Source organism: Macaca mulatta, chromosome 8 (genome assembly GCF_049350105.2).
Source record: "Macaca mulatta isolate MMU2019108-1 chromosome 8, T2T-MMU8v2.0, whole genome shotgun sequence".
Classification (NCBI taxonomy): Eukaryota; Metazoa; Chordata; class Mammalia; order Primates; family Cercopithecidae; genus Macaca; species Macaca mulatta.
Window position 1 is genome coordinate 153,782,753 of NC_133413.1, and position 25,820 is coordinate 153,808,572.

Here is a 25,820-nt window from a genome sequence, read left to right on the forward strand (position 1 = left end):
GTGGTGATCATAATAGTGCTGGTGATAGTAATGATGGTGGTAGTGATGGTGATGATAATGATGACTGGTGGTTGTGATGATGATGTTGGTGATGGTGATGGTGATGGTGCTGGTGATGGTGATGGTGGTGGTGGTGATGCTAGTGCTGGTGGTAGTAATGATGGTGGTAGTGATGGTAATAATGATGATGATGGTTGTAGTGGTTATGATAATGATGGTGATGGTGGTGGTAGAGGTGATGGTGATGATGGTGGTTATGGTGGTAGTGGTGGTGATGGTAGATGATGATGCCAGTGGTGGTGATGGTGTTGGTCTTGGTGGTGGTGATGGTGGTTGTGTTGGTGGTGGTTGTGATGGTGATGATGGTGGTGGTGGTCATGGGGATGGTGGTGGTGATGGTGGTTGTGGTGGTGGTCATGGTGATGGTGGTGGTGATGATCGTGGTGGTTGTGGTGGTGGTGGTGATGGTGGTGGTATTGGTGGTGGTGGTGATGATGGTGGTGGTGGTGATGATGGTGGTGGTGATGATGGTGATGGTGGTGGTGATGAGGGTGATGGTGTTCATGGTGATGGTGGTGATGGTCATGGTGGTTGTGGTGGTGTTGGTGATGATGATGGTGATGGTGGTGGTGGTCATGGTGATGGTGGTGGTGAATGGTGGTCATGGTGATGGTGGTGGTGAATGGTGGTCATGGTGATGGTGGTGGTGATGGTCATGGTGGTTGTGGTAGTGGTCATGGTGATGGTGGTGATGGTCGTGGTGGTTGTGGTGGTGTTGGTGATGATGATGGTGATGATGATGGTGGTTGTGATGGTGATGATGGTGGTGGTGGTCATGGTGATGGTGGTGGTGATGGTCATGGTGGTTGTGGTGGTGGTCATGGTGATGCTGGTGATGGTCGTGGTGGTTGTGGTGGTGTTGGTGATGATGCTGGTGATGATGATGGTGGTGATGAAGATGGTGGTGGTGGTCATGGTGTTAGTGGTCATGGTGAGGATGGTGGTGATAGTGGTGATAGAGCCAAGAGGCTCTTGGGACCATATGGCTGGGACTGAGGGTGGTGTAGACACAGCTGACCCTTCCATGAGGGCCCTGCCTGGCTCTAGTAGCTTCTATCCTGAACACAGCCTGGTGAGTGTCTGAAGGATGGTCCCCTCGTTAAGTGAAGGCAGGGCAGGCCTGTGGATTTCAGGGGTTCCAGAGACCTGGGAGGACATTTAGTGGGGGCAGGGTCCTCACCAAAGACTCAGTGGGCTCTGGAGTTCCCGTATCTCCTGAGACCTGGGCCTGACATCACCCTGTGGATGGCCTCTGGCCTCTACATGGGCTGGGGTGTCCCAGGAACAGAGAAAGGCCCAATTATTGTTGGGGACCCCAGCACTCTCTGTCCAACTGAGCCTGGGGCCTGGGTGGCAAATGTGGGCACTGCAAAGAGAAAGTGGCAGGACTGGGAGGAGGCCCAAGCCCGGGGTGGGGCCTGGGGGCTGCCGGGTCCACACCTCCGAGGTGGTGAGTGGTGCAGACAGCTGGTCCCTGTGGGTCCCTAACAAATGCGGCCGAGGAGTGGGCCCCTCAGGTGTCCACGTGGCATAACCCTGCTGTGACTGAAGCCGCCAGCCTGGGTGAATGTTCTTCAAGATTTCTGCCTTCATTTAACAAATATCTGTGGCACTCGTGTTGCGTGCCAGGCACTCCATGCAGCCAGATCGAGGCAGGGAAGTCCCTGCCCAGGAGCACTCATGTCCCAATGGAGACAAAGGCCACAGGGCTTGCCCTGGAAGCCAGCAGGCCCCGGGGGCTGGCTGTGATGAGGACCTCAGAGTCCTTTGGGGAATCTGGGTGCCCAAGTCAGACCCAGATGGAAGCCTGGAGCTGCCCCCCAGGAGGGGGAGGGAGTGCTGTGTCCTGGGGCATACAGCTTCATCTTAGCTCCGATGGGGTGCCTCTTGGGGTCCCTCAGCCTGGGAAAGAGGCCCCATCAGCTCTGGGAGGCTGAGAGCCTGGAGTCTTGGCCTCTGAAGGCTGCATTTCCTGGATGGCAAAGCCCAGGAGGACCCTGGCACCGGGGGGGACCTTGGGCAGGTGGTTGGTCCTAGGCAAAGGGCAGAGCTGCCCCAGCTGAGAGGGCGGAAGGCCATGTGCCCCCCCAGCCACGGTGGGTGCTTGGAGTCAGATACAATTACTCTCTCAGTGTATCATAATTACTGCAAATAGCCCATTAAAGAGAAATTATCATCAATATGATATTAGCAGACAGCGGGGGAAACGAAGAAAGAAAAGTGCTTATTCTCTCATTTTCCCCTTCATGGAGACAAGGGGTGCAGAGGCAGTGGCCCCTCTTCACTGACCTCACCTCCCTGCCCACTGCCTGGGGCCACGAAGGACCTGGCAGGCTGGGAGCCAAGGCATGACCCTGGAACCCAGCAGTGCAGGAAAAGCGGGTGCCATGGGTGGAGTCGGACCTGCCTCTGCCCACTGTTGGGGGCTCCTCTGATCCCTCCCAAACCTGGCTTTAGTCCAGCTTGGGTGGCTTGGGCCTCCCTTGAGGTACCCTCTGCAGCCTCCCCGCCCCCCCCCCTTCACTGTCAACCCCCCCAAGGGAAGGCCCTGGCGTAGGAGGGGTCTTGGTTCAACCTTCCCTGAGCTTGTGGCCCTTTAAATCCTGGGAACCAGGCTCCACTAGACGTGGCCTCTGGAGCACAGGCCTCTCCCAAACATCACCAAAATGACAGAGGAGGAAGAGGGAGGTGCTGTCTGCAGGAAAGAGAGAATGGGAGTGGAGCAGCAGCCACCGGGGAGGGAAGAGGTGGCAAAGTGCTCCATGGCTGGGGTGCCTATCTTGGCAGAGTGGAGCAGATGGTGAGCCAGAGGCTCAGCTGGGCCCAGGTGGGCATCTGTCAGAGCCATTAGGTCCCTCCCTGTGGCCTCTTCCAGCCATGGGGGACCCTGGGGAAACTGCGCCTGGGACCAGGCTCACTGGAGGGTGGGCATGAGGTGCTCACCGAAGACAGGGGATTGAGTGACCATCACAAACCAAGCTCAGCCGCCTGCCCCTCCTCCTCTTAGCAATGACACCAGCAGCGCATTAGCTCCCCAGGCAGGAGAGCAGAGGAGCCTTCTCTGAAAAACTCAATGGCCAGAGGAAGAAGACCAGCCTCTGAGAATGATAGATTCCCCATTGCCTGGTCCTCTACAGAAAGGCCCATCTGCCGACAAGACCACCGCCACCCTCCACCACCCTCCCTCTGCCACCCTCCGCCACCTTCTGCCACCCTCTGCCAGGGCACCAGAATGCCAGGCCTCACTCACTCATAATCAGCTGAGCACCAGCAGGCAGGTGAGAAGAGCCCCGAGTGTGGAACAGTCGCAACAGAGCCAGGGAGACCCATGGAGTCCAGTGAGAACTGTAACAACAGCAGCAGCGCCCAGAGATGCTCCCAGTGAGCTCAGCACAGCCACGACCCTTGGACATGCCAGCCGATTCAATACTCATGATGAACCCAGGAGGTCAGTGCCGCTCTTATGAGAGAACTGAGGCACAGAAGGTCACATCCACCTCCCCAGAGTCAACAGCTAGGAGTGACAGAGCCAGGATTCTGCCAGGCAGGTTGGCCTCAGAGGCCACACTTCTTATCCCAATAATAAAGATGAACAAGAACAGGATGAAGTTAGAGTGAGCAAGTGAGAGCGGTAACACTCATGCAATCAGAGAACAAGAGAAAGCTCAATGGGAAAACGTATTCACTGGCAGAATTAAAACACAAAACAACAAATACAGAGAGATGGCCGGGCGCGGTGGCTCACACCTGTAATCCCAGCACTTTGGGAGGCCAAGGCAGGCAGATCACCTGAACTCAGGAGTTCGAGACCAGACTGGGCCACATGGTGAAACTCTGACTCTACTAAAAATACAAAAATTAGCTGGGCATGGTGGGGCATGGGGCATGCTTGTACTTGGAAGGCTGAGGTTGGAGGATCGCTTAAACCTGGGAGGCAGAGGTTGCAGTGAGTGGAGGTTGCAGTGAGTCCAGATTGCGCCACTGCACTCTAGCCTAAGTGACACAGTGAGATCCTATGTGAAAAAAAAAAACAGAGAGAGAGAAGGCAGGAAGGAAATATTAGAAAAATGCAGAATTGATCCAGGAGGTCCAGCTTCCAAAAGGAGTCAGAAAGAGAAAGGAGAGAAAAAGGTGGGGGATCAATGATCAAAGGACTGAACTGAGACCAGCGCCCAGAATGACAAGGCATAGGCCAGACAGCAAGGCTCACCCAAGTCCAGCACAATGCAAGTGACGCTGGCACATCACTGTGGAATAGGCCACTGGGGCCAAGGAACCCCAGAAACTTCCAGAGAGGGGAAAAAACAGTCACATATGTCTCTCTGTCTCTCTGTCTCTGTCTCTCTCTCTCTCTCTTTTTTTTTTAAGGATAAAGGGAATTCTTTTTTTTTTTTTTTTTTCTGAATCAGGGTCTTGCTCTGTTGCCCAGGCTGCAGTGCAGCGGTGTCATCATAGCTCACTGCAGCCTCTAACTCCTGGGCTCAAGCAATCCTCCCACCTCACCCTCCTGGGACTACAAGCAAGCACGACCGTGCCCAGCTAATTTTTTAATTTTTTTGTATGGATGAGGGTCTCACTATGTTGCTCAGGCTGCAGCCAGGCTGGTCTCAAACTCCCGGACTCAAGTGATACTCCCACCTTGGCCTCCAAAAGAGCTGAGAATACAGGCATGAGCCACCACGCCCAGCCACATACTGTCTCATAAAAAGGCAAAGCAGCCCCCAAATGCACAAGGAGCTGAGAAACCAAAGGAGGAGGCAGACGAGTCAGCTTGTTGTTAGTGTGTTTTATGGGGGATCTTATGAGCAGAAGAATGGCCTTGGACAGCCATAAAACATGTAGATCTCCACACCATAACTCCCCAGACCCCGGGGTTATACACCATAGGGAAGGGTACACATGCTTCAGAGGGAATGGGGAGGTGTTTCGTCTAAAGGCAGGACTTACAGTATATGCTTTTATGCAAGGAACAACAGATAAACTGAAAATCTCAGAGGCATTCCTGGGACCAGTGTTAGAAGTCAGCAAGGTGGATTAGCTTCCACGGTATGTTACTTTAGCCTCCACACATACCACGGATTAGTAGTAAAGATGGAACTGGACTTCCAGTAGCCACACAGAAGCTCAAAGACAAAGTACCTTACAGATGCTGAGGAAGAGTCCCAACAGCACATTCTATTCCCAGCCAAACTATCTGTCTAGTGTGAGGAAATACTAATGACACTGTTAGATTTCTTTTTTTTTTTTTTTTTTTTTTTTTGAGACGGAGTCTCGCTCTGTCGCCCAGGCTGGAGTGCAGTGGCGGGATCTCAGCTCACTGCAAGCTCCGCCTCCCGGGTTCACGCCATTCTGCCTCAGCCTCCCTAGTAGCTGGGACTACAGGCGCCCGCCACCTCATCCGGCTAGTTTTTTGTATTTTTTTTAGTAGAGACGGGGTTTCACCATGTTAGCCAGGATGGTCTCGATCTCCTGACCTCGTGATCCGCCCATCTCGGCCTCCCAAAGTGCTGGGATTACAGGCTTGAGCCACCGCACCCGGCCTAGATTTCTTAAATCTCAAAACACTTCTCTGCCATGCATCTCTTCTGAAAAAGTATCTGAAGGATGCTCCCCTACAAGGAGTAGTCAACCAAGAAAGAGAAGGGGGTGCCAACACAGTAGAGGCAGGAGGGGCCGGCAGGCCTGGAGAGCAGCCAGTCCAGTCGCAGCAGGACACTGGATGGCTCCTGCTGAAAGGTATCCAGGGAAAAGGGCCTTCCTAGATTACATAATGCAAGTTTCTGTGTGGAAGCCATGTCACGAGAGCTTTCTAAAATGACTAGAGCATTTAGGAAGAATTTGTTATTGACATAGAAAACCAAACAAAGGAAAACCAGGAGGCAATTTTTAACTCCAGGAAAAACAAAGAAGTTGCTCAGGAAAGAGCATGTAATTATAGTATATAACTGTTCATGCAAGAACAATCCTTATGTAGTCATGATAATGTAAATATGGAATATTTTTATGCTAAAAGTATTGTGGGGTTTTTTTTGTTTCGTTTTGTTTTTGAGACAAGGTCTCACTCTGTCACTCAGGCTGGAGTGCAGTGGTGTGATCACAGCTCACTGCATCCTAGACCTCCCAGGCTCAGGCAATCCTCCCACCTCAGCCTCATGTGTAGCTGGGACTACAGGTGCATGCCACCTGTTCACCCATCTACACACCATTTATTCACCCACCACCAACCATCCATATATCCTTCCATCCAACCACTATCCTCCCCTGTTCCTACCCATCCTGCTGTCTTCCTCATCAGCACTCCAGCTGTCTGTCTGTTCATCCACCCACTACCTCATATGCTCCTTTTGTTTTTACCTCTTTTACCTTCCTCCATCCTGAACTGCAGATGTGACGGTTGGAGTGGAAGCTGACATTTTGGGCCAGGAGACCCTGGGAGTACAGGCCACGATGAAAAGAGCCTGAATCTAGAGCGTTCTGTGAAGTCAGTCACCACGGCCGACCTGGGCCATCAGATTCTGGACTTCTACAACACAGAAATTAAATTTCCATTGAATGTTCTGGAGTCACTGTTCCTTTAGCTCTCTGTTACCTGTACTTACATCTCTCTGTGAGTTGCAGAGTTTTGCAGTTAAGGTATTAATATTACTGAGGCTAAAGGTGCCTCAGGTCAGAAGTTCCGACGGTGAATGAGGGCACAGCTCTCGGTCCGAGACTCATGGTGGGGAAGCCTCCTCACCTTGCTCCTTCTCCCTGTCACCAAGAAAGGAGGTCCAGGGGAAGGAAGGGGGCCATGTGGCCCTCCCGCCCCCACACTGTCCCTCTGGGATTCTGCTAGCCTGTGGGTGTGGGCAGCAGCTCAGCCTGGCCCTGGAATTTTCCATAAAGGTCTTTCCAGGTAAGAATGATTAGACAACATATTTTGTTTTCGTTATTATATAGTGCGTTTTAAATGTTATTTACGTGTATGTGGGTGGGTAAGGTTTAATGGCTAAAGAGTGCTAGACAGAGGGAGCCAGGAGTGTGTCTGGGCTTGTCACATGAATTCCTGCAGAAATAATTATCTTTTGGAGAATGCTGAATGTCATACCTTCCTGATCGTAACCTCAACGTGGCCCTAAGCGCCCTGTCCAGGGCCCCAGAGTTTCTGAACTCAGATTAAGTCAGCTCCCCAAACTCAGCAGAAAGTGGGAGGAGTTGGGGCTGTTCTGTCCCTAGTGCACAGGTCTGGGCAGGGCTGTGGAAGGGAGGGTGAGGGGACAGACCAGCGGGTGGGGGGTGTGAGGAGGAGAGGAGTGGGGACTGCAGACGGGCAGCGCACTGCTGCTGAGTAGTGGAGGAAAGGCTTCTGGGAGCAGAGCTGGGCTGAGCTGGGGACCCCCATGGATGGCAGCTCTGGGCGCCCCTCCCATGCCTGCTCCTTCCCTGCTCCCCTCCCGCCAGGAGCCAAGCTCTGTTCCCCCCGCCCCTCTGCAAGCCCCATCGATGTGGCCAAGACATCTCTGGTCTTGGATTGGGGGCACCCGGTGCACCTGGAGAGGCACATCCCACTGCACACCCTCCCCTCGGAACAGAGTCCCCTATTCCAAGAAGCCCACTCAGATTGACAAAGGGCTTGCGGAACGGACCCTCTCTTTACTCCTCACGAGGCCCCTGTGTGGATGCCGGATGGGAGGAGGTAGGGAGAACTCAGTGTCTTTTTACAGATGAGGTGATTGAGACCAGAGAGACTGCCCCACTCCACCTCCAGCTGGGGAGGGGCAGAGGTCAGGCCTACTCCAGTCCACCATGGCGTGGGTGGCCTGGTGACTGGGCGGGGGAGCTGGGGAGGTGCCCACTGGACCTAACAAGGCCAGTGATGAGGTCCAGGGCCCCGTCTCCACCCACGCCCCACCGCCTGACCTGCCTCCAAGGCGATGGCAGCCCCCACCCTGCTCCAGAGAAGAGGCCTGGACAAGGGAGGGAGGGGACCAGGCCTTTCCAGACTCACCACCCCCACGCGAGCCCTCTGCCCCACCCGCACCTCCTGAGCTCTCAGGTATGGCGGTTCCAGGGCGGTGCACCAAGCACCCTCAGATGCAGTGTGGGGCTGCCCTTCCGAGGCACCCGCGCTGGCCTCCTGCTTTTCCATAGGGGCAGTGGGCCCAGATAGGGCATGAGGCAGACAGAGTATCCTGTCCCCCATGCAACACCCCCAGGACCCAGAGGGCAGAGACGGTGGGTGAGGAACCATTTCTGCAGGGAACCGTCACCCAGCAGGAACCGAAGGGTGAGGGGCTGGGCCCACGGCCCTGCGTGTGCCCCGCCCCTGCCGAGGCTATACCACCTTGGCCCATTTAATCTTCAAGAAAGCACAGGAAGGCAGGTTCTATTATTACAATTTCCATTTCACAGTTGAGAAAACGGGGCTCCGAGCTTGTCTGAAACTACAGAGCAGAAAAGTGAAGAAGAAACTGAGGGTCTCAGTGGGCCTGGTCAGCCACCTCCGTGGACTGTGGCAGCTCCAGCCTGTGTCCCCCACGATCCTCTATACAGAAGCAGGGGCCCCTGCTGCCCCCACAGTGGCCCCAGGATCTGTCCCCAGTTCCTCGCCGCCCTCCCTGCCCCCATCTCACGCCTCCTTCCCTGCAGCCGCTCCAGCCCCCACTTTCTACACACAGGCCCAGCCACCTACTGGCTGGCGGGGCCTCCTGGAGGCCAGGTGGGCTCTTCCCCCTCCCTTCCCGCCCTTTTCCTCTCCTGATTTCCTGGCTACGCTCTGGCTTACTCTGCAGCATGCAATTCATCTTCCCGTCTCTCTCTCCATACCTGAGCCTCATGCTGCCCAGGACTGGGACGCCCGCGCCACCCCACTGGGGTAACAGTCCCAGCGCTGCTGCTCTGCGTCCTGCCGCGCCCCAGCCCGAGCATCTCACACACCGCGATGTGTGTCTAGAAGTGCCGCCTCCTGACGCCTCTGCTGCACCATCAGTGCCCCACCCGGCAGGGCACAGCCCCTCCCCAGCACCGCAGCAAATAGGCAGGAGATCCCGGCCGGCCGGGGAGCCGGGGCAACGGCAGGGCCCCCGTAGAGAGGGTGGAGCTGGGGCCGAGGCTGGCCAGCTGCCTAACACTTCTGGGACAGACAAGCCGTGCTCCATGCTCCAGGATGAAGGGGGCTGTGGGGTTGGCAGAGGGTTTCCTTTGAGGAAGAGCACACCAGGAGTGCTGAGGCTGGGGGTGGGGGGCAGGCAGATCCCTCAGGAGTGTGGGCTGGAGAGCCAGGACAGCCACGGGCGGCTTCTCGTGGGGAGGGGCAGCCTTGGGGTTGAAGACAGGAGACCAGAGGCTGCAGGGAGAAGCTGGGGCTGGGTGGGCTGGGTGGGGTCGGGTGGGCCCAGCCTGGGCCCCTGTGTTTGAAACTACCTTGTCCCAGAGGAGCCATGGGCTATGCCCCTCCCTCAGGGCATCAGCTCCCCTGGGGCATCTGTACCAAGAGCTGGGCAGAGGCTGCGGCTAGAGTGGGGCCACCCAGGGCATGTGGCTTCCTGGAGGACACGGCTTGTCCCTGAGACCCACCCCTCTGGGGGAGGTGACCAGACACTTGGGTCCCAGCCAGGAGATGGGGGCAAGGGTGCTATAGGAGAAGGGGCTCCGGGACCCTCCTTCATAGAGCAGCCAGCGTCCCCTAGAGTCCCGCGTGGCCCCGCCGGTGGCCTGGGGCTCTTCTGTGCCCAGTACCCTGCCTGCACCCTCACTGAGGCTGCTCCCGGGAGGCAATCAGGGTTCACAGGGCTGGTGCCTGGCATGTTCCAGATACCTTCCTGTGTCAGCCTCTGAGGACTGGGTGGGTGGGAGGGAAAGGGGTCGTCCCTGTGAGCTAGACCAGGCTGAGGGGGTGCTGGGAGGTGCGGTGGAGGCAGGGAGGCCCCAGGGCGGAGCCCGCCACATGGGAGGGAAGGGCTAGGCCACAGATGCAAGTCAGGGGCTGAGGTGGCTCTGTCTGGGAAGGCAGTGGCCTGAGTGTGGAAAGGAATTATCCTCCAGGCTAGAACTGATCCCAGCTGCCCTTGGGACACCTAACTCTGGTGCCAGGCGTCAAGGGCACTGGAGTTCCAGAGGCCAGCATGGAGGAGGTGGCAAGGCTCAGGGGAACGCCAGGGCTGAATGGGGCAGCAGGGGCTGCAGCTGAGGGGCTTCAGGCCTGGTGGGCTGCTGTTGGGGGGTGCCCCACCTCTTGCTCTCCACAGCCGGGTTGGGGTGCCTGGGGGGGTGGGCTGGGCCTGAAGGCCACAGGCCCCCTCCTGTGCCCGCCCCTCCCGCGACTCCCACAGCCTCCTTCGCTGAGCCCTTCACGCCTGCCCCACCCAGCACTCCTCCCCAGCCTCGGGCTAATTGGCTGTGACAGCTGAAGCCCTGGGCAGCTGAGCAGTGTCACTGCAAATTAAGCAGGCGCTGAGCCTGCCAGCCGCAAATTACTCTGTCACTGCTCCCCGTGCGGACTACCGACTGTGTGGGGGTCGAGGGTGCGGGGTCCGAGCTGCTCCCACCTTCCTGCCGTCTCCTGATTTGGGGTACACTTCCTTCCCCCATCCCCCACCTCCTCTGCCTCCCAGGTGAGGAAGCGATTTCCCCTCCTCCTGGGCCAGCCTCCTGCCTCGGACCTTCCCCAGGTCCTGCCTCCTCCTCCACAACTTCCCAGTCCTTTGAGCGCTGGTCCCATTTCCCGGGCCCTGGCTGCCCCTGCCTTGCCAGCCTCCCCTGCCGCCCCAGACTCCCTAATTCAGGGTCCCCCGGCCACCACCCTCTCCCGGGGAGCCCAGGGATCCGAATGCCTCCTCTCAGGGACCCTGGGGGGTACTCCCGTCGGAGCTGCCTGCCCCCACCTCGAGACCCGCTAGGAGCCAAGCTCAGCCCAGACCCCACAGGCCTCCACCCTCTCCAGCTCATCCCACAGCCTCGGGCTCTCCCTGCTGACCCACACACTGCACCCCCAAAGTCCACCCTGTGCTGCCCCTTCCCACGGACCCCCAGGGGTCACACCATCAAGGTTGAGCACAGAACCTGCATCCACCCCACGCCCTGATTTTCCACGCCCCTCCCAGCTCCCCCAGGTCCATCCCATCCACACTTTCCCTGACTACCTGGGCCCTCGCCCTCGCCTCAGTCTTTGCTGCCCCCCTCAACCTGCCAGGACCCTTGGCCTTAGGGAGGTGGGCCCCTGTGAGGGTGGGGCCAGGCTGGGCTTGAATCTGGGACAGCAGGGGCACTTAGACCCTGCCCCACACCCTTGCTGGGCCTCCCCAGCCCTCGGCTGGACTCCGTGACCGGGAACTGCTGACCAGGCACCCAGGCCCGGGGATGGCAGAGACAGGGCTGGTTCAGCCGTGAAGGCAGCAGGGAGGAGTGGGGGCTGGCCAAGGGAGAGCGTGGACCGCACAGGGCTGGTGGCCCTTTCCTGTCCTCCAAATGTCAGCCCATCACCTCTGTGGCTGACTCAGAACCCCCGAGTATCTGCTTCCCAGAGTGGCTGGCAGGTGTGGAGACCAAGGTCCCCTGGGGAGAAGGCCACGTTCTTCCTGACACCCACCCTGTTCTGAGTCCCCAAGCCCTGGGCCAGGGACGGCTTTGCCCTTCCTCCAGGCCCAGGGTGGGGGTGTTGGGCCCCCAGGCTCCCAGCCATACCCAGTGGCAGGTCACAGCGCTGGCCCTGGGCCAGGTTCCTTGGTGACACTGTGACCTGCACAGGCGTATCTATTGGACAGGCCCCTTCAGGGCCCTCCAGAGCTGAGCCAAGTCCCCGCTGAGCAAATGGAACCTTCAGCCCCTCCATGATTGGCTGGGCTGGTTAGTGATGGTTCCAACCAGCGGGTGGCTGGGCCTTGCACCCCACATCCATCCCTGGAAGAGGGCATGACCCTAGGGAGCCTTCAGCACCTGGCAGTGGAGGATGAGGTCTCCATCCTGGAGGGCATCTGGGCCCCTCATGGTGACTCCAAGGACCAGGGCTGGGAGAGAGGTGGCAAGAGAGGCCAAGGCAGCCAGGGCAGGGCAGGGCCAGGATCCCTCCTCCCGGACAGGGTGGGCTGGGCTGAACTGAGCAGACAATGGCTGAGGACCGCACTTCACTGGAGAGGCCCGTATCAGAGCCCACGGTGGCCAGGTGGGACTCAGCATGGAAGACCGGCCCAGACAAAACCAAGAGGTTGGTTTGCGTGTGGGGCTGGTGGATCCACATGCGTACATCTGGGTGTAACTCCACCCTCATGTGTGCTGGCCGGGTGCACACGTGGTATACGCAGGGCCACAGGTGTGTCTGCCGTTGTGTGTCCGGTGGGTTGAGTCTGTGTGTGCGTGCGTCTACTCCCACATGCTGGGCTGTATGCATGCGTGTGTTCATGTGCCACAGCGTACCCACCCTTGTGCTCGGGCTGGGGCAGAGGACACCTCGGCTTTGTCCTGGCCCTCATCTCAGAGCCGGCTCTATAGGAGGCTGGGGAGGGGCCCTGCTGACAGCCACCCACTGTGACGTGCTGGGGGGCAGTGGGGGGGCGGATACAGGGCCACACCTGGCCCAGCGCCTGGGAATTGCAGGGGAAGGAGGTGAAGGCCCTGGCCTTCTCCTGTGAGCACCCCCAGCCCAAGCCCTGCGTGTGGTTGAGGGGGGCTTAAGGCAGGAGACCAATGCCCATCCAGGTGGGCTGCTGGACACAGGCGAGTGGGGGGCGAGTGTGGCCAGTGCTCCTGGGCACGTGTGTCCAGCGTGTGTCATGGGTGTCCACCCGGGCCCAGGGCCTTAACGCCAGCCCCTTCAGCCTCTCCCTGCTGTCTGGAAAGAGACAGCTCCCACTGGTGGGAGGTGGGACACAACTCCTGGGGCCACATATCTCAGCTGCCCCAGGATCACAAGTTCCTCGTGCTGTGCCATCCCTGTTCAAGGCAGCCTCAGGCCCCAGCTTCCCCCCTCCCAGGGCTCACGCAGGGGCCGAGTGTCACACGCAGCTTCCCCCTCTCCCAGGGCTCACGCGGGGGCCGAGTGTCACACGCAGCTTCCCCCTCCCCCAGGGCTCACGCGGGGGCCGAGTGTCACACGCAGCTTCCCCCCTCCCAGGGCTCACGCGGGGGCCGAGTGTCACACGCAGCTTCCCCCTCTCCCAGGGCTCACGCGGGGGCCGAGTGTCACACGCAGCTTCCCCTCTCCCAGGGCTCACGTGGGGGCTGAATGTCACACACAGGACACTGGGGTTGGTGTCTCCCTCAGGAGCTCTTGGGCCAGGGCTGTCACCTGGGTCCCTGCTGTGGGCCCCCAGTGGGCACGTGGGGTGGGTGGGGTGGTGGCGGGGGTGTGTGGGAGATAAGCCCCACCCTCTGGGCCCAGGCAGCCTTCTCCAGGAAGGCAGAGGATGGCACCTTTGAAGTGCCAGGAATCCCTGCCTGCCTGCTCTGGCTCCCAGTGATGGCAGTGGAGGGGTAGAGGGGCATCCAGGTCAGGCACCATCACTGACCTCTGGGGACATCCAGGTAGGGGCGGGGTCAGCTGCCCTTCCAGGATGGGTCAGGGGCTAGGGTCCCAGGAGCTGAGCTGAGGATGGTGTGGTCGCTCCTTCCAGAGGCCCTCCAGCTCCCCTCAGCCCCAGGCATCTTGGTGCTGCCTTGCACACAAGGGACACACGTGGTCACGAGTGCCGTTGGCAACTCCAGCTCTGCTGCCCTCCAGGGCCCCAGGCCCAGTGAGAAGGAGCTGAGGGATCTAATTCTCCGATTCGTGGCCACATAATCTCCCTCAGCCAGGAACCCCAGAGCTGCCCATCCTCCCCCGCTGCCAGCCCCAGCCAGGCCTGGCTGCAGCAGGCCCTCCTGACCGAAGGGTCACACCGAGGCCTCCAGCCAGCCCTGCAAGCTGTAAGGCGTCTGGGTCAGGTGTGTGCCGCTGGTCCAGGCCTGTGCTGTGTGGGTGGGCACGGGTGCAACTGCAGCCAAAGGTGCTTTCCACACATGGTCATCTTCCCACGGGGGTTCACGGGTCCCCCAAAATGGTTTTCAGAAAAGCTCTGTCTCGGAACACAGGAATAAGCAGTCCCCGTGCTCACCTGCCTGCTCCACCTTGTGTGTGGTGGGGGGTGGGGAGGGGGACAGATGAGAGAGAAAGAGAAAGGGGAGAGAAAATAGAAAATAGGAAAGTGAACTGACTCCAGCGGCAGCAGCTGCTAAGGCTCCCTGGCTCAGGCCCCGCCACGGTGCGGAGAAGGCTGGATCCGGTGGCAGCCCGGGCACACTGCGGAGAAGGCTGGATCCGGTGGTAGCCCGGGCACACGCCGCAGCGGAGTTCCTCTAAGTCCCAAACCCAGCAAGCCTCCAGCAGGCCCCGTGCACCGGGAGGCCCAGTTCTGGCCCCTGAGTGCGGGGCTCCCAGGCGCCTGGGGTGGGGGTAGGGGGCAGGGAGAGTGACACAGCTCCCTGCCCGCCGCTCCCACCCCAAAAAGGCTACCTCTGATCTGGGCTTCCAGAAGCCGCTGGGTCCTGTACTTTCTCGGCCAGGAAAAAGGCTCTGTGCAAAGGGCTCCTGGGGGCGGCAATGGTGAAAACTAAGGTGTCCCATGTCCTCTGCTCTTTACAACTTCGGACTACGAAAAATGAGCCAGCAGATTCCCATCCGAGAATGTGCCCAAGGCAGGCTCCCCGCCCCTCCTTGGGGAGAGGTGGCCTCTGTGAGCGAAGGCCCCGGCCGGGCGGCTGAGCCACTCAAGGCTGGCTGGAACCCGACCGTCCCTGCCGACGTAGTCTCTTCAATTCCATCTTCCGCCCCACACTTCTTTAATTCCCACCAGCATATTCCTCCACAGAGATGCCTTCACGGCCACCTCCCCTGCTGGGATTCTGCTGGAACTCCCACAGAGACCCGAAAGCAAAGGGGGAGGCGGCAGGGACCGACAGGGACTCGCGTTCCTCCAGGTCTCTCCACTTGAAACAATAAAACAATCTCAGGAGACTCACTCACAGATAATTCCGTCCCGTCCCCAGAAAGAACCTCTGTTTACCCCCGACGGAAAAGCAGCATAGCCCCCTCCCAAAAAAGGCAAGCCTGGGGAGCCCTTGCAGGCCAGAAGTCCTCTCTCCAAATTTGCAAACCACGGACCCTCGCCTGCCTCTCCTCCGGCAGTGAAGGGAGGGAACCATCAACCACACGTCCTGCAGCCGCCCTGGGGGTGAGATTTCGGGGGTGCTGCCTCCTCCCCGGTGCTCCCAGCCCATGCCCACCCAGCCGTTCAGAGGAACGAGGGCAGGCTGCGCCTTCAGGTGGGAGACTGGCGGACTCCGAGGGCTGGGGACAGTTCTGGCCACCAGGATGCAGCGGGGCATCCCACCAAGGATACCTCCTGCCCTGCACCCGCAGCCTGCCTCAGTGACTCTCCCCAAAAGCCCCTCGGTCTTTCCTCACCAAGGGCAGACGCAGAGGGCACAGGTCTGCAGGGTAAGGGCCGGCTGACGGTGCCTCGCTGCTCAGTTTCTCCCTGGTCCTGCCGTCACCCAGGGCCGCACAAAGCCCAATGCAGGGCCCTCCTCTTCCTTGGATTCAGGGAGAAACACAGCAAAACTGAAAGCCACCGACAAACAGCCAGGCTGCAGTGACTTGGATCTAAACGGATTTATTTTGTGTATTTTTTTCTTTTTCTCAGTTTCGTAGCAAATGAAAAAAGAAATCAACGAAAACCAACTACACAACAAAACTTTCAACAAGTGGGCGCACCTTCCACTCCGAGTGCTCAGGGGAGGGGTGTGGACCGGCTGGAATCCCAGTGATGGCCCCTGAGGGCCCCAGAAAACCGGGCGGATCCCCCAGGCGCCTGGCCCAGCCTACAGGGCCGGGAGCACCCGCCTCCTCGCCCTCTCCCCCAGCTAGTCCAAAAAGCCGTGAAGCGTTAAAGAAAGATTCCACAAACAAAACGAAACACAATTTAAATTAAAATAAAAACACTTTCTCCACCCGCCTCATGCCAGGAGGCTCTGGCCCAAGCCTCCTCTTAAAAATTTTTTTTTTTTTCTGCTAGAAATACTGTGCATTACTTTTTTCTTTCACTTGTCTTGAAGGTTAAAATAAGATACATTTCCCCAGGAGTCATAGATATGTTCTGGTGCATAGAGAGACAGCAGCTCGGGGTCCGGGCCAGCCCCCACCCGGCTGAGCACAGGACCCACCCCCCTCCCCCCACCGTTGAGCATAGGACAGCAGGCTGGACACAGCACAGGTGACGTCCCTGGTTTCGAGCTCCAGGGAACGCCGGTAACAGGGTCGGGGGCAAGCGGGGAGGGGGCAGGCAGGGGCAGGGCCCCTCCTGGCGAGCGACTCATGCTGCGACTCGCGACTGAGGGCGGACCCCGGCTGGAAGAAGGAAGGGGCTTCCTCCAAGGCTTTCTTTTCTAATCACCAAGCATAATAAAGATAAATACTTCGAAAATAAGACCGATTTTAAAAGGGGGAGGGGAAGTTAAAAAAGGCAAGGAAAGGGAGGCTGAGAAGAGAACGGAGGAGGGCGGGGGAAGGCAGGGGCTACCCGGAAAGGGACGGCAGCGCGGCCCCTCTCGGCTGGCAGGGCGAAGGTGGGAACGGAGAACCACGTTCGACATATGTACAAGTGGACGCTTGGAAAGAAGTTAGACCTGGCTCAAGTTTCCTTGGAAATCACCGTTCTCCGCGCAACGTCAGGAGGGCGACCCAGGCCGACGCGCACGAACGGGGGCCGGGAGCGAAGGGGCCTCCAGCCCCGCGCCCGCAGACTTGGCAGCGGGGCCAGCACGGCCGGGCCGGGCCGGGCCTAGCGTCCACGTCCTGGACCGCGGAGTCCGAGCCGAGGCCCTGCGAGGCCTGCGCGAACTTGTCCCCGGCGATGGCGGCGCGGGCTCGGGGTCCGGCGCCTACAGGAAGAAGTCGGGAGCGCCCTTGGCCCCGCCGGGACCGGCCTGCGGCGGCGAAGGCTCCCGCGGGAAACCGGCCCCGCCCGCGCCCCCGGGGCCGCCCCGGCCCGCCAGCTTCTCGTATTTCTCCTTGTACAGGTCCCGCTCTTTGGCCAGGCGCCCCACCTCCAGCTTCAGCTGCTCCACCTGGCTCTGGAGTTGGCACTTCTCGCTCTCCAGAATGTGCCGCTGCTGCACCCGCTTGAAACGGCAGGACTGCGCGTAGCCGCGGTTCTTGAGCGTGCGCCGCTTCTGCTTGAGCCGGATGACCTCCTCCTTGCTGAAGCCGCGGAGCTGCCGGTTCAGCTCGCGCACCGACATGGACACCAGCTGGTCGTCGGAGAAGCGCTCCTCCAGGCGCACGTGGTGGCCCGCGCCGCCGCCGCCGTGGCCCGCGCCGCCATGGTGGTGGTGGTGGTGGTGGTGGTGGGCGACATGGTGGTGGTGGGCGGCGTGGTGCGCGCCGTGGTGGTGCCCGGCGCCCATGTCGTCCGCGCCGCCGCCGCCCGCGAAGCCCGGGCCGCGGAAAGCCTCGTAGGCCGCGGTGGCCGCCGGGTGGTGCGCGCCGTGGTGCGCGCCGTGGTGGCCGCTGCCGATGAGCGCCTCCACCGCGTCCTCGGGCGTCAGGTTGAGCGCCTCGGGGTTGAGGTGGTGCTGGTAGCCGCTCATCCAGTACAGATCCTCCAGCGCCGGCTTCCCCGAGGTGCCCCCGACGGCGCCGGGGCCCCCGCTCGGCGGCCCCGGGGCGCCCCCGGCCTGAGACGCACCGCCGCCGCCCCCCGCGGCGCCGCCGCCGCCGGTGCCCGGGCTGGGCGCGCAGAAGCTGGGCGAGGAGGGCACGGAGGAGCAGGGCGTGCTGAGTGGCGTCGAGGACAGCGAGCCGGGAGGCAGGCGGTGGCAGAAGCGTTCGGCCTCGGGCGGCTCCTTCTTCACCTCGAACTTCATCAGGTCGAAGTCGTTGACGTACTCGATGGCCAGCGGGCTGCTGGGCAGCTCGGGGCCCATCGCCAGCTCCGCGGCCATCGCCCGGGGCCCGCGCCCGGCCGCGCCCCGACGGGCGGCGCGAGGGGGGGGAGCCGCGGGCCTCTCCCCCCCCTGCTCCCCGCGGGCTGCGGTCCCGGCGGGGGCGGGGGGGCGCCGGCACGGGGCGACGGCGCCGAGCGGCGCAGGGAAAAGTTTCACGTGGTCAACTCCGGGCGGCGCGCTAGGGGCGCCGCTGGCCGGGCGTCTCGGTCGATCCCAGGCCCGCGCCGCCGCCTCCTCCCCGCGGCCGCCGCCTCGGGCTGCTCCAGACCCGCTCCCGCGCCCCACCCGCGCCGCCGGCCGGCCCCGCCTCCCACGGCTAAACGCGAAGCTGCGCGCGCCCCTTTATAGAGACGGGCGCCTGGGCCCGCCTCCCCAGGAGGGGCGCGCGCCCCCGGGCCAATCGGAACCCCAGCCCCGCCGCCCTCATTTGCTTATCCCCATGGCAACTCAGCGCCCAGCTGTCAATCTCCTGCGGGAAACAGCTGTGGGAAGGGGTGGGGACGGGCCACTGGCAAGAGGAGAGGGCAGGGCCCTCTGGTGGCCATCACGGGGCACTGCACGGGCAGAGGGCGCGCGGTCGCAGGGGGCAACTGCGGTCCCCAGGGGCCTCAGCTCCCAGACCGGGCGGCCGGAGAGTCCAGAGAAGCAGATGCGGGCCGCGCCCGGGGACCCCCTCGGGGCCTCGTCCGCTTCGGGCCACGCGGCGGGGCGCCCCCTGGGCCCCCTGGGTTCGCTGCCCGGCCTCGGGGCCGGAGGCAGCTCCGCTAGCGGCGGCGGCAGCGGCGGGAACTCCGGGCCTCTGGACACGGGTGACACCGCGCGGCCCGGCAGAGCGTGGCTCGCTAAGCGGGTTATATTTAGCCCGCGGCTCAGGCGCGTTCAGGAATTTGATCAACAAAGTTGCCGGCACCTCCGGGCGCCTGGACACACCGGGCGGGCGGAGGGGCACACACGCGTGGGGGGCGGCGCGAGAGGCCGGGGACTTAGGGCTGGCGTGTGGGGGGCCGCGGAGGGCGCAGGACTGTGGGGGTCGCGGGACGACTCGGGTGGGTGCGAGCGGCAGCGGCGGCGGCGGGGCCCACGGGCTGGCGGCCCCTCAGGGCGTTAGGAATCCCGGTCCAAGCCGCCCACCACCCAGTTTCGCCCCCGGCGGGGCTGGAGGCGCCTTGCTGGGCCTGGAGTGGGATGGGATGGGGGTAACTGAGGCAGGGAGGCGGGGATTTCCACCTGGTGGCCGTGCACTTGTTGGGAGGAGACAGCTCCGGTTCACGGGGCAAGGCAGGCGACGATGGGCAATGGGCCTGTGACCCCAGGTCCCCGACGCCAGCGAGCCGCGTGATGGGAGGGATGCCCCTAGAGTCAGAGGCCAGTGACCCGAAGTGGGCCTGTTGGTTTTGCTCTAAATTCTCTCCATTGCTGTTCTATGACTTCAACAATTAAAAAAATAAGTCTAAAATGTAACCACCTGTGTAGAGAAAATAACCTGGAATAAGTTGCACAGAGGCCATGGGGAGGCCTGGTCACGGCGCCACTGATTTAGTGCCAGGCCCTCACCTCCTTCCCTCTACAAAGATCGATGGTTTTGTAGCCAGAGGGTCATGCAGTGAGGACTGAACACCTGCTTCCTAAGGTGTCTCGGGGTGTCCCTGGCCCTCCCCTGGACCCTCCCACTCCTCTGGGCAGAGCTGGGACTGCAGATTTGGGAAGACCAGGCCTTCCTCCCTGCAAGGCAGGGCCAAGGACAGCATGAGGACCCACCTGCAGGGATCCCTCTCCCCAGATCCTGTCCCAGAGGGGACTCTGAGCTCCCCACCCGTTTCAGCTCATTCAGGACTCCATGCTGCAACCAGTGTTGCAGGTTGGTGGCCTCACAACCACCCTCCCAGTATCATGAGCCTTCTATAGATGAAGAAATGAAGTGGGCATGCAGCAGCCAAGTCCCCACACCAGGTACCTGGACTTGAGACCACATGAGTGGTCCACCAGCCAGGGGTGTGGGGTTTCCTTTATGGCACCCTGCATCGAGACGGAGGCCCGGGAAGGGAGGATGCTACCGAGCAGTAGAGCTGGTGGTAGTCGAGCTTGTCTGTACCTGCAGCCCCGCAAGACGCCTTGGGGCTAGAGGGCCCTTCCACAGCCGCTCCAAGGGTTTAGCAGCATTTCTAGGCACCACACCCTGGCGGCCCTGGGGCACGCTGGAAAGGGAGTTCAAGAGGAAAGAGAGAGTGTTTGCATTGTGCTGTGTCCTCACTGCCCCCACCCGACCCCCCAACCCGTCGCACTGTGGCTCCTGTCAGGCCAAGTAGACCAGGGGAGTGTTTTTTGTCGCCAGCCCAGGAGACTCTGGCACACCCGTGGGAATGAAGGAGGTGCCTGACCCCAGGCTGTTGCAATGGGAACCCTCCCAGGGGTCACAGCTATGACCGCAGGCTGAGGGACACTGACCCCACAGCCATGCTTGGACTCGGTGGCACCCCCATCCTGCCACCACCCATAGGAAGCCTAAGTGCCTCATCTTGCTCTGAGAGGTGGGATAAGGTGGTGGAGGCTGGGGTGGCCTCAAAGATCGGCCCTAACCCACCTACCCCAAGCCTGCCAAGCCCTCCTCGAGGCTTGGTGCTGTCACCACCGAGCCAGGATGGCTCCCTAGAATTCACCCGTGCACGGCTGTTCCCTGGGCTCCCAGAAGCACTCTCCCTTTCTGCCAGCCTCCCACCCAAGGGCTTCTCACAGCCTCCAAACTTTCAGTATTTGGTCCTCACAGAATTCCACAGGGGCCGTCTGTGTGACTGGGTAACTCAATACACCCAGCAGGCTTCTCTTGAGCACCTAGTGTATGTCAGCCAGCCGGCCTAGGGGGCACATCCCATCTGGAAGGTGGCCAGGGTCGCTTGTTGAGAAGCCCCCTGGAGCTTGATGGCACAGGCAGCATTATTTTATCCATGGGCTCTGTAAGGGGGAGATGTGTCCTGGGAATAGGGGCACAGCTTTCCTCTGGTCCTGACAGCTGGGAGGACTTGAGGGTTGGGGTGACAGGTCAGCTGATGGATGGTGCCATTGGGCAGGGTCTTCACACCCAGGCCTGGCAGATGGTGACAGCTGTCGGCCGAAACAGCTGCTTATGACACCTCCACAGGGCTGCTCCCCGCAGCTGGTTGGGCTTCCTCACAGCATGGCTGCTGGTTCCCAGTGTGTGCATCCAAGAGAGAAAGGTGGAGGGATGCACGTGCCTCAGACGAGTTTCCTCCACGAGTCTGTTGGAGGAAAGGGGTCACCCAAGGGTGGGAACGCTGGAGGGGGGGGTGGGTCATGAGGCCACCTCAAGGCCTGTGCCCCACACGTTTGTGAGAAGGTAGAAGGTTGGCTAGATGGGGAGTTCTGGGTTAGTGGGGTTGGGGCCCCATGGACACCTGAGCAGATGGAGGGGCCACCCCTTTAGGCCAGGGAGCAGGGAGCCCAGAGCCACTGCCTGGGAGGGGCCAGAAGGGCCCAGGGTGGCTGGGTCAAGATCAGAGCCCATGGGGGCTGGTGTAGGGTCCAGGAAGTCATCGTGGGTCCCCAGAGGGCTCTGGGTGGAGGGAAACCTGGTACGAGGAGGGACAGGGAGGTTGGGTGTTCACCACCTGACCCCCACAGCCCTCTCTGCTGTCCACCATGGGACCCCACGCAGTCTGCTGTCTGCTGGGGCCCTGAGCTCATGCCTTTGACGGCAGGGAGGGGCCTGAGGGGACTGTCCCGGCACAGCTCCTCCACCCCTGCCAGAGCACGGGGCACAGGAGGGCTGAGCTGACCCTGCCAGGCCATGCGTGGGCCTCCTGAACCTCACCCTGCCACCCCAAGAGTGAGTGCTCGGAACTGCGTCGAGCCTCGCGTGGGGTCTGGAGTGGAGTGTCATTTTGGAGGCATTTATTTAGGTGGGAGAACCCCCACACCCCCGGTGCCTGCGTTTGCTGGGCGGAAGTGATCACAGGAGACAGAACCTTCTCTGTCCCGCAGACAGAGGCTCTGTGTCTTCTGGGATAGGGGCTGCTGGGGCTGCCTCCACCCCCACCCTGCTCCTGCTGTCGGGCGCCCCTCCTCCATGCAGGGGCTCATTTGCATTTAAGAACAAAACAACCAAAAAACAAGCCCAGGGCCTCCTGAGTCCCTCCTTAGCCTGTCGCTGCTCCGCCCTTCCTTGTGCCCCTACTCAAGCACGGATGGTGCGCCTACTGTATGCCAGGCGCCAGTCAGGGCGCTCGCTCAGCCACGACACGCCCAACTCCCTGACCTCTGAGCTCCCGTGCTGCTGGGCGCTAAGCGACGCAGGGTCAGCCCTCAGCCCAGAGGCAGGATGGGCACAGGCTTAACCCAGGAAGGTGCGGGCGCTCCCGGCTGACCCCCAGACACTCACCCTTCGGTCACCTCCCAGCCCCCAGGGGACTCCAGGCCAGCATCCGATTGCCCAGCCGACACCCCTCCAGACGCACGGGACACAGAGCCACACTCTGAAGTCACTGCTGCCCCCCCGCCCGCTCGCCCATCCACCTCCCGCAGTGGCCCTGGACTCTGCCCACGGCTCCCACCTCTGTGGCCATCACATCTCCCTCAGACGAGGCAACAGCCCTAAAACCCATCTGCTTGGGGCTGGGTGGGGGCATCACCTGCCTGGGACCCGGCCATGCCCCACCAGGGCTCTGAGGACCCCCCAGGGTGCCGTGTGCTTCCGCTGTGGGGTTTCCCTCCGGCTGCCCCAGTACACACCACTGCTGCACGCATGGGCTTGGGTGCGGGGTTACGCACCCCTCTCCTCAGGAAGCCCTCCGTCTGACCACCCCAGCAGGGCACATTCCACCAGGCTGTCCTCAGCTGGGGCCATGGTCAATGCAGGGGCAGGGACTCTCCTAGTCCCAGCCTCCCGGGTCCCTTGGCCAGGTGCCCTGGCAGTCACTGGTCTGCTGCCAGCTGCCCCTTGGCATGAGGGGCCTCATGTGACCAAATGGGCACACTCCATGCAGGGGAAACGCAGGGACTTGTGACCAGGCAGAGCCCGGGCTGCACAAGGTCCCCAGGTGGGGTACTGGGACACCATGGTGCCCCCCGAAGGCAGTGGCCAGCCTTTTCTGAGCCTTCCTGCTGGCTGCTCCGGGGCGGGGGCTGCATTGGGGGACAGTGGACCTGGCGCTGAACTGCCGTCACACCCCTTGCCCACGAGCAGTGCTCCAGGCCTGCAAGTGGCCATGCCGTGTGTCAGATGGCAGCGCTCACAGTCCCAGACAGGTGCTGGGTGGACGGGGCGCCTATTCCCTACCCCCCACCACCCACCACCCACGGACATTTCATGTTTCAGGGCCGTGTGCCAGCCCCAGGGCGGCTGAAAGCAGTGGCACCCATGGGTGGGTCCAGCTGCCCACTGGGCCTGCAGCAGACACTTGCCAGTGGCACGAAGTGAAGTTAGAGGATCTGGCTGCCTCGTGTCCACCCGGTGCCCACCCTCAAATCTGGGGTCCCAAACAAGGCCACGAGCCCCTGTCAACACCTGGGTCTGGGTGAGCTGGGCCAGTGCTGGAGGGGACAGAAGCCAGCTGGGCACACCCCGCCCACAGCTCTGGCTTCCAGAATCTGCCATCCCACCCAATCTGGCTGCAACAGGGCCAAGGCTACAGGCTGGGTCCCAGGGGCTCAGGGTAGAGGTCACAGCGACGACCTCCATGGAAAGAACTGGAAACTGCCGCCGTGTCACCCAGCACGCGCCCTGGTAGAACCATCCCACCAGCCTCGCGCTTCGGCCCCTCTGATGCCAACGTCAGGACGCTCCACTCCAGGGTGGAGTCCAGGACCTTGAGGGGGCGGAGCATTCTCCCCGCCCAAGTGTGGACCAGGCCAAGGGGCCCTGCGGGGTGTGGGCTGGGCAGTGGCAGTGCCACCCACCTGGAGCCCAGGCAGGCAGAGGGCACAAGGCTCATGCATCTGACTCCAGGCTGCACTGTGGGGGCCCTGAAGGCGTTGCTGGCCTGCCTCTCCCGGGGCAACCCCCCATTTCTCTGGAGGTGAGGGAAGGTGGGAACGGATGCCTAGAGGAGCCTGTGCCCCTCCAAGACTTGCCTCCCCCAATCCAGGGTCCCTGACACAACCTCAGCCAGGCCTTCTGGCCAGGCCCCTCCAGCAGGGGCACCCGTGAAGAGTGGGGGAGCTGGGAGCTGGCTGAGCTGCCCCACCCACCATGGCTCCAGCCTGTTGCACCTGGGGCCCCAGAGTGCCCCCTAGGCCTTCCCCACCCCAGACGGTGCTGCTCAGGTCCAAGGAGAAGCTCCTTCTGACTTCTGAACCATCCTGGGAGGTAGGAAAGGGCCCCATAGTCCTGCCCAGAGGCGCGGTGCTTTCCACCTGGCAGTGGCAAGAGTCAGGACAAGCCAACCAGTTACGGACAGAACCTTTATTGCTGAACATAAAACACCTGCCTGGGAGGCCCGGCCAGTGGCCTCTTCACTGGGCCGAAGACCTGGGTGGGGAGGGCTGGGGGGCTGCAGGGCCACTGTTGCCAATGGCAGTCGGGGACAGGCCTGGAGGACAGCCCTGCCTGGCACCCTGGAGGGCGGTGGGGTGGGGACAGGGGCCCGGCTTGGGGGAGGAAGACCAGGCCCTGAGCACACGCTGGTCATGGAAGGTTGAGGGCCAGGCAGGCAGAGCAGTGTCCCTGTGGCCCCCAGGTGAGGCCCCCAGGTGAGGCCCCCAGGTGAGGGCCCCAGGTGAGGCTTGGTGGCGGGCGGCCCTCCTCTGGGACACAGTGGCAGACAGAGCCTCTTTCCTCTCCAAGGATGAGGGTCTGAGGTAGGTGCAGGCCGGTCCCTGGGGTCCTCACAGACGCGGTTTGATGTGCAGAGGCTTCCCTATGTAGAGATGGCAAAAGTCAGGTGCCAGGAAACCCCCGAAGAACCTCCCAGCCTGCAAAGCTCCTGGTCAGGGGCTCAGGACGGGGGAGTTCTGTCAGCCTAAACACACATGGCAGGGTCTAGAGACCCCCCCCCGAGTTCTAGAGAGAAGAGTACAGTCAGGCCACAGGCCTCAGCTTCTGCCCCCTGCTGCCGACGGGTCCTGGTGAGCCTCTGTGGCTGTCTAGTCATGGTGCAGGCTCAGTCTATGAGGTCAACTGAGGCTTCTGCCTACAGTCCAAGGGTCCTCTTGGGCGGGCAGCAGTCCCGGCCCCAAGGTCTACAGGGTGAGCCGTCAGTACCGGCGCACACAGCACCAGACAACCCCGCACAATCAGTGAGGCTGCCAGACATGTGAGGCGGCCACGATACACCTTCCATGTGGAAAGTCGGGGTGCACATGAGCTGTGGCGGGGAGGGGCAGGAGCAGAGCAGAGGCCCCAGGGTGAGGCGGGCAGGGCCTGGAGGCAGGCAGTGTAGGAGGGAGCAGTTCCCCACAGTGGGGAAGCCCAGGGGCTCCTGCCCCATGAATGTTCACTCACCGGGTGCCAGCGCCTCTCCTCCCTCCCCAGATCTCCAGACCACCTGACAGGCACCGCGGCGGCCCGCTGAATAGAGATGCCTCCGTGTAGCTGCCCACAGGACTGGCCCTGCCCAGGTGCCCCTCTTCAGGGCTGATGAGCCCGCTCACCCACGCACAGTTGAGTTGGGCCCAGCAGCCAGGACCCAGGCTACAGACTACACAGGCTCTGCCCTGTCAGCCTGCCCCTGCGGTGGCCGCTCCAGTAGCAGCTCCAGCTTCCTGCCCAGAGACTGTCCCAGGCACCTCCACCTGCCGGAGCTCCTGGCCATGGCCAAGCAGGGGAGGTTTCTGCAGCCTTTCCTGGGCCCCAC

General features: G+C 61.5%; 2 protein-coding genes across 4 annotated transcripts in view; both read right to left on the reverse strand.

Moving 5' to 3' along the window:
* Window positions 1-15,667: 15,667 nt before the first annotated feature.
* Window positions 15,668-18,267, reverse strand: MAFA (MAF bZIP transcription factor A). Its single transcript, XM_015146127.3, has one exon. It carries the CDS (start codon window positions 18,010-18,012, stop codon window positions 16,951-16,953), a length of 1,062 nt encoding a protein of 353 aa, XP_015001613.2. The 5' UTR covers window positions 18,013-18,267; the 3' UTR covers window positions 15,668-16,950.
* A 6,148-nt stretch (window positions 18,268-24,415) lies between these two features.
* Window positions 24,416-25,820, reverse strand: part of ZC3H3 (zinc finger CCCH-type containing 3) — a 102,254-nt gene continuing 100,849 nt past the window's right edge. For all 3 annotated transcript variants that reach the window (XM_015146128.3, XM_077944329.1, XM_077944330.1), the window contains one exon: window positions 24,416-24,884. In XM_015146128.3, the coding sequence (XP_015001614.2) occupies window positions 24,853-24,884 (32 nt within the window). In that variant the 3' untranslated portion in view covers window positions 24,416-24,852. The remainder of the gene's footprint in view (window positions 24,885-25,820) is intronic.

Excerpts from the sequence above, each read along its gene's own strand:
- MAFA (XM_015146127.3), bottom strand. The coding sequence starts at position 18,012 with ATGGCCGCGGAGCTGGCGATGGGCCCCGAGCTGCCCAGCAGCCCGCTG.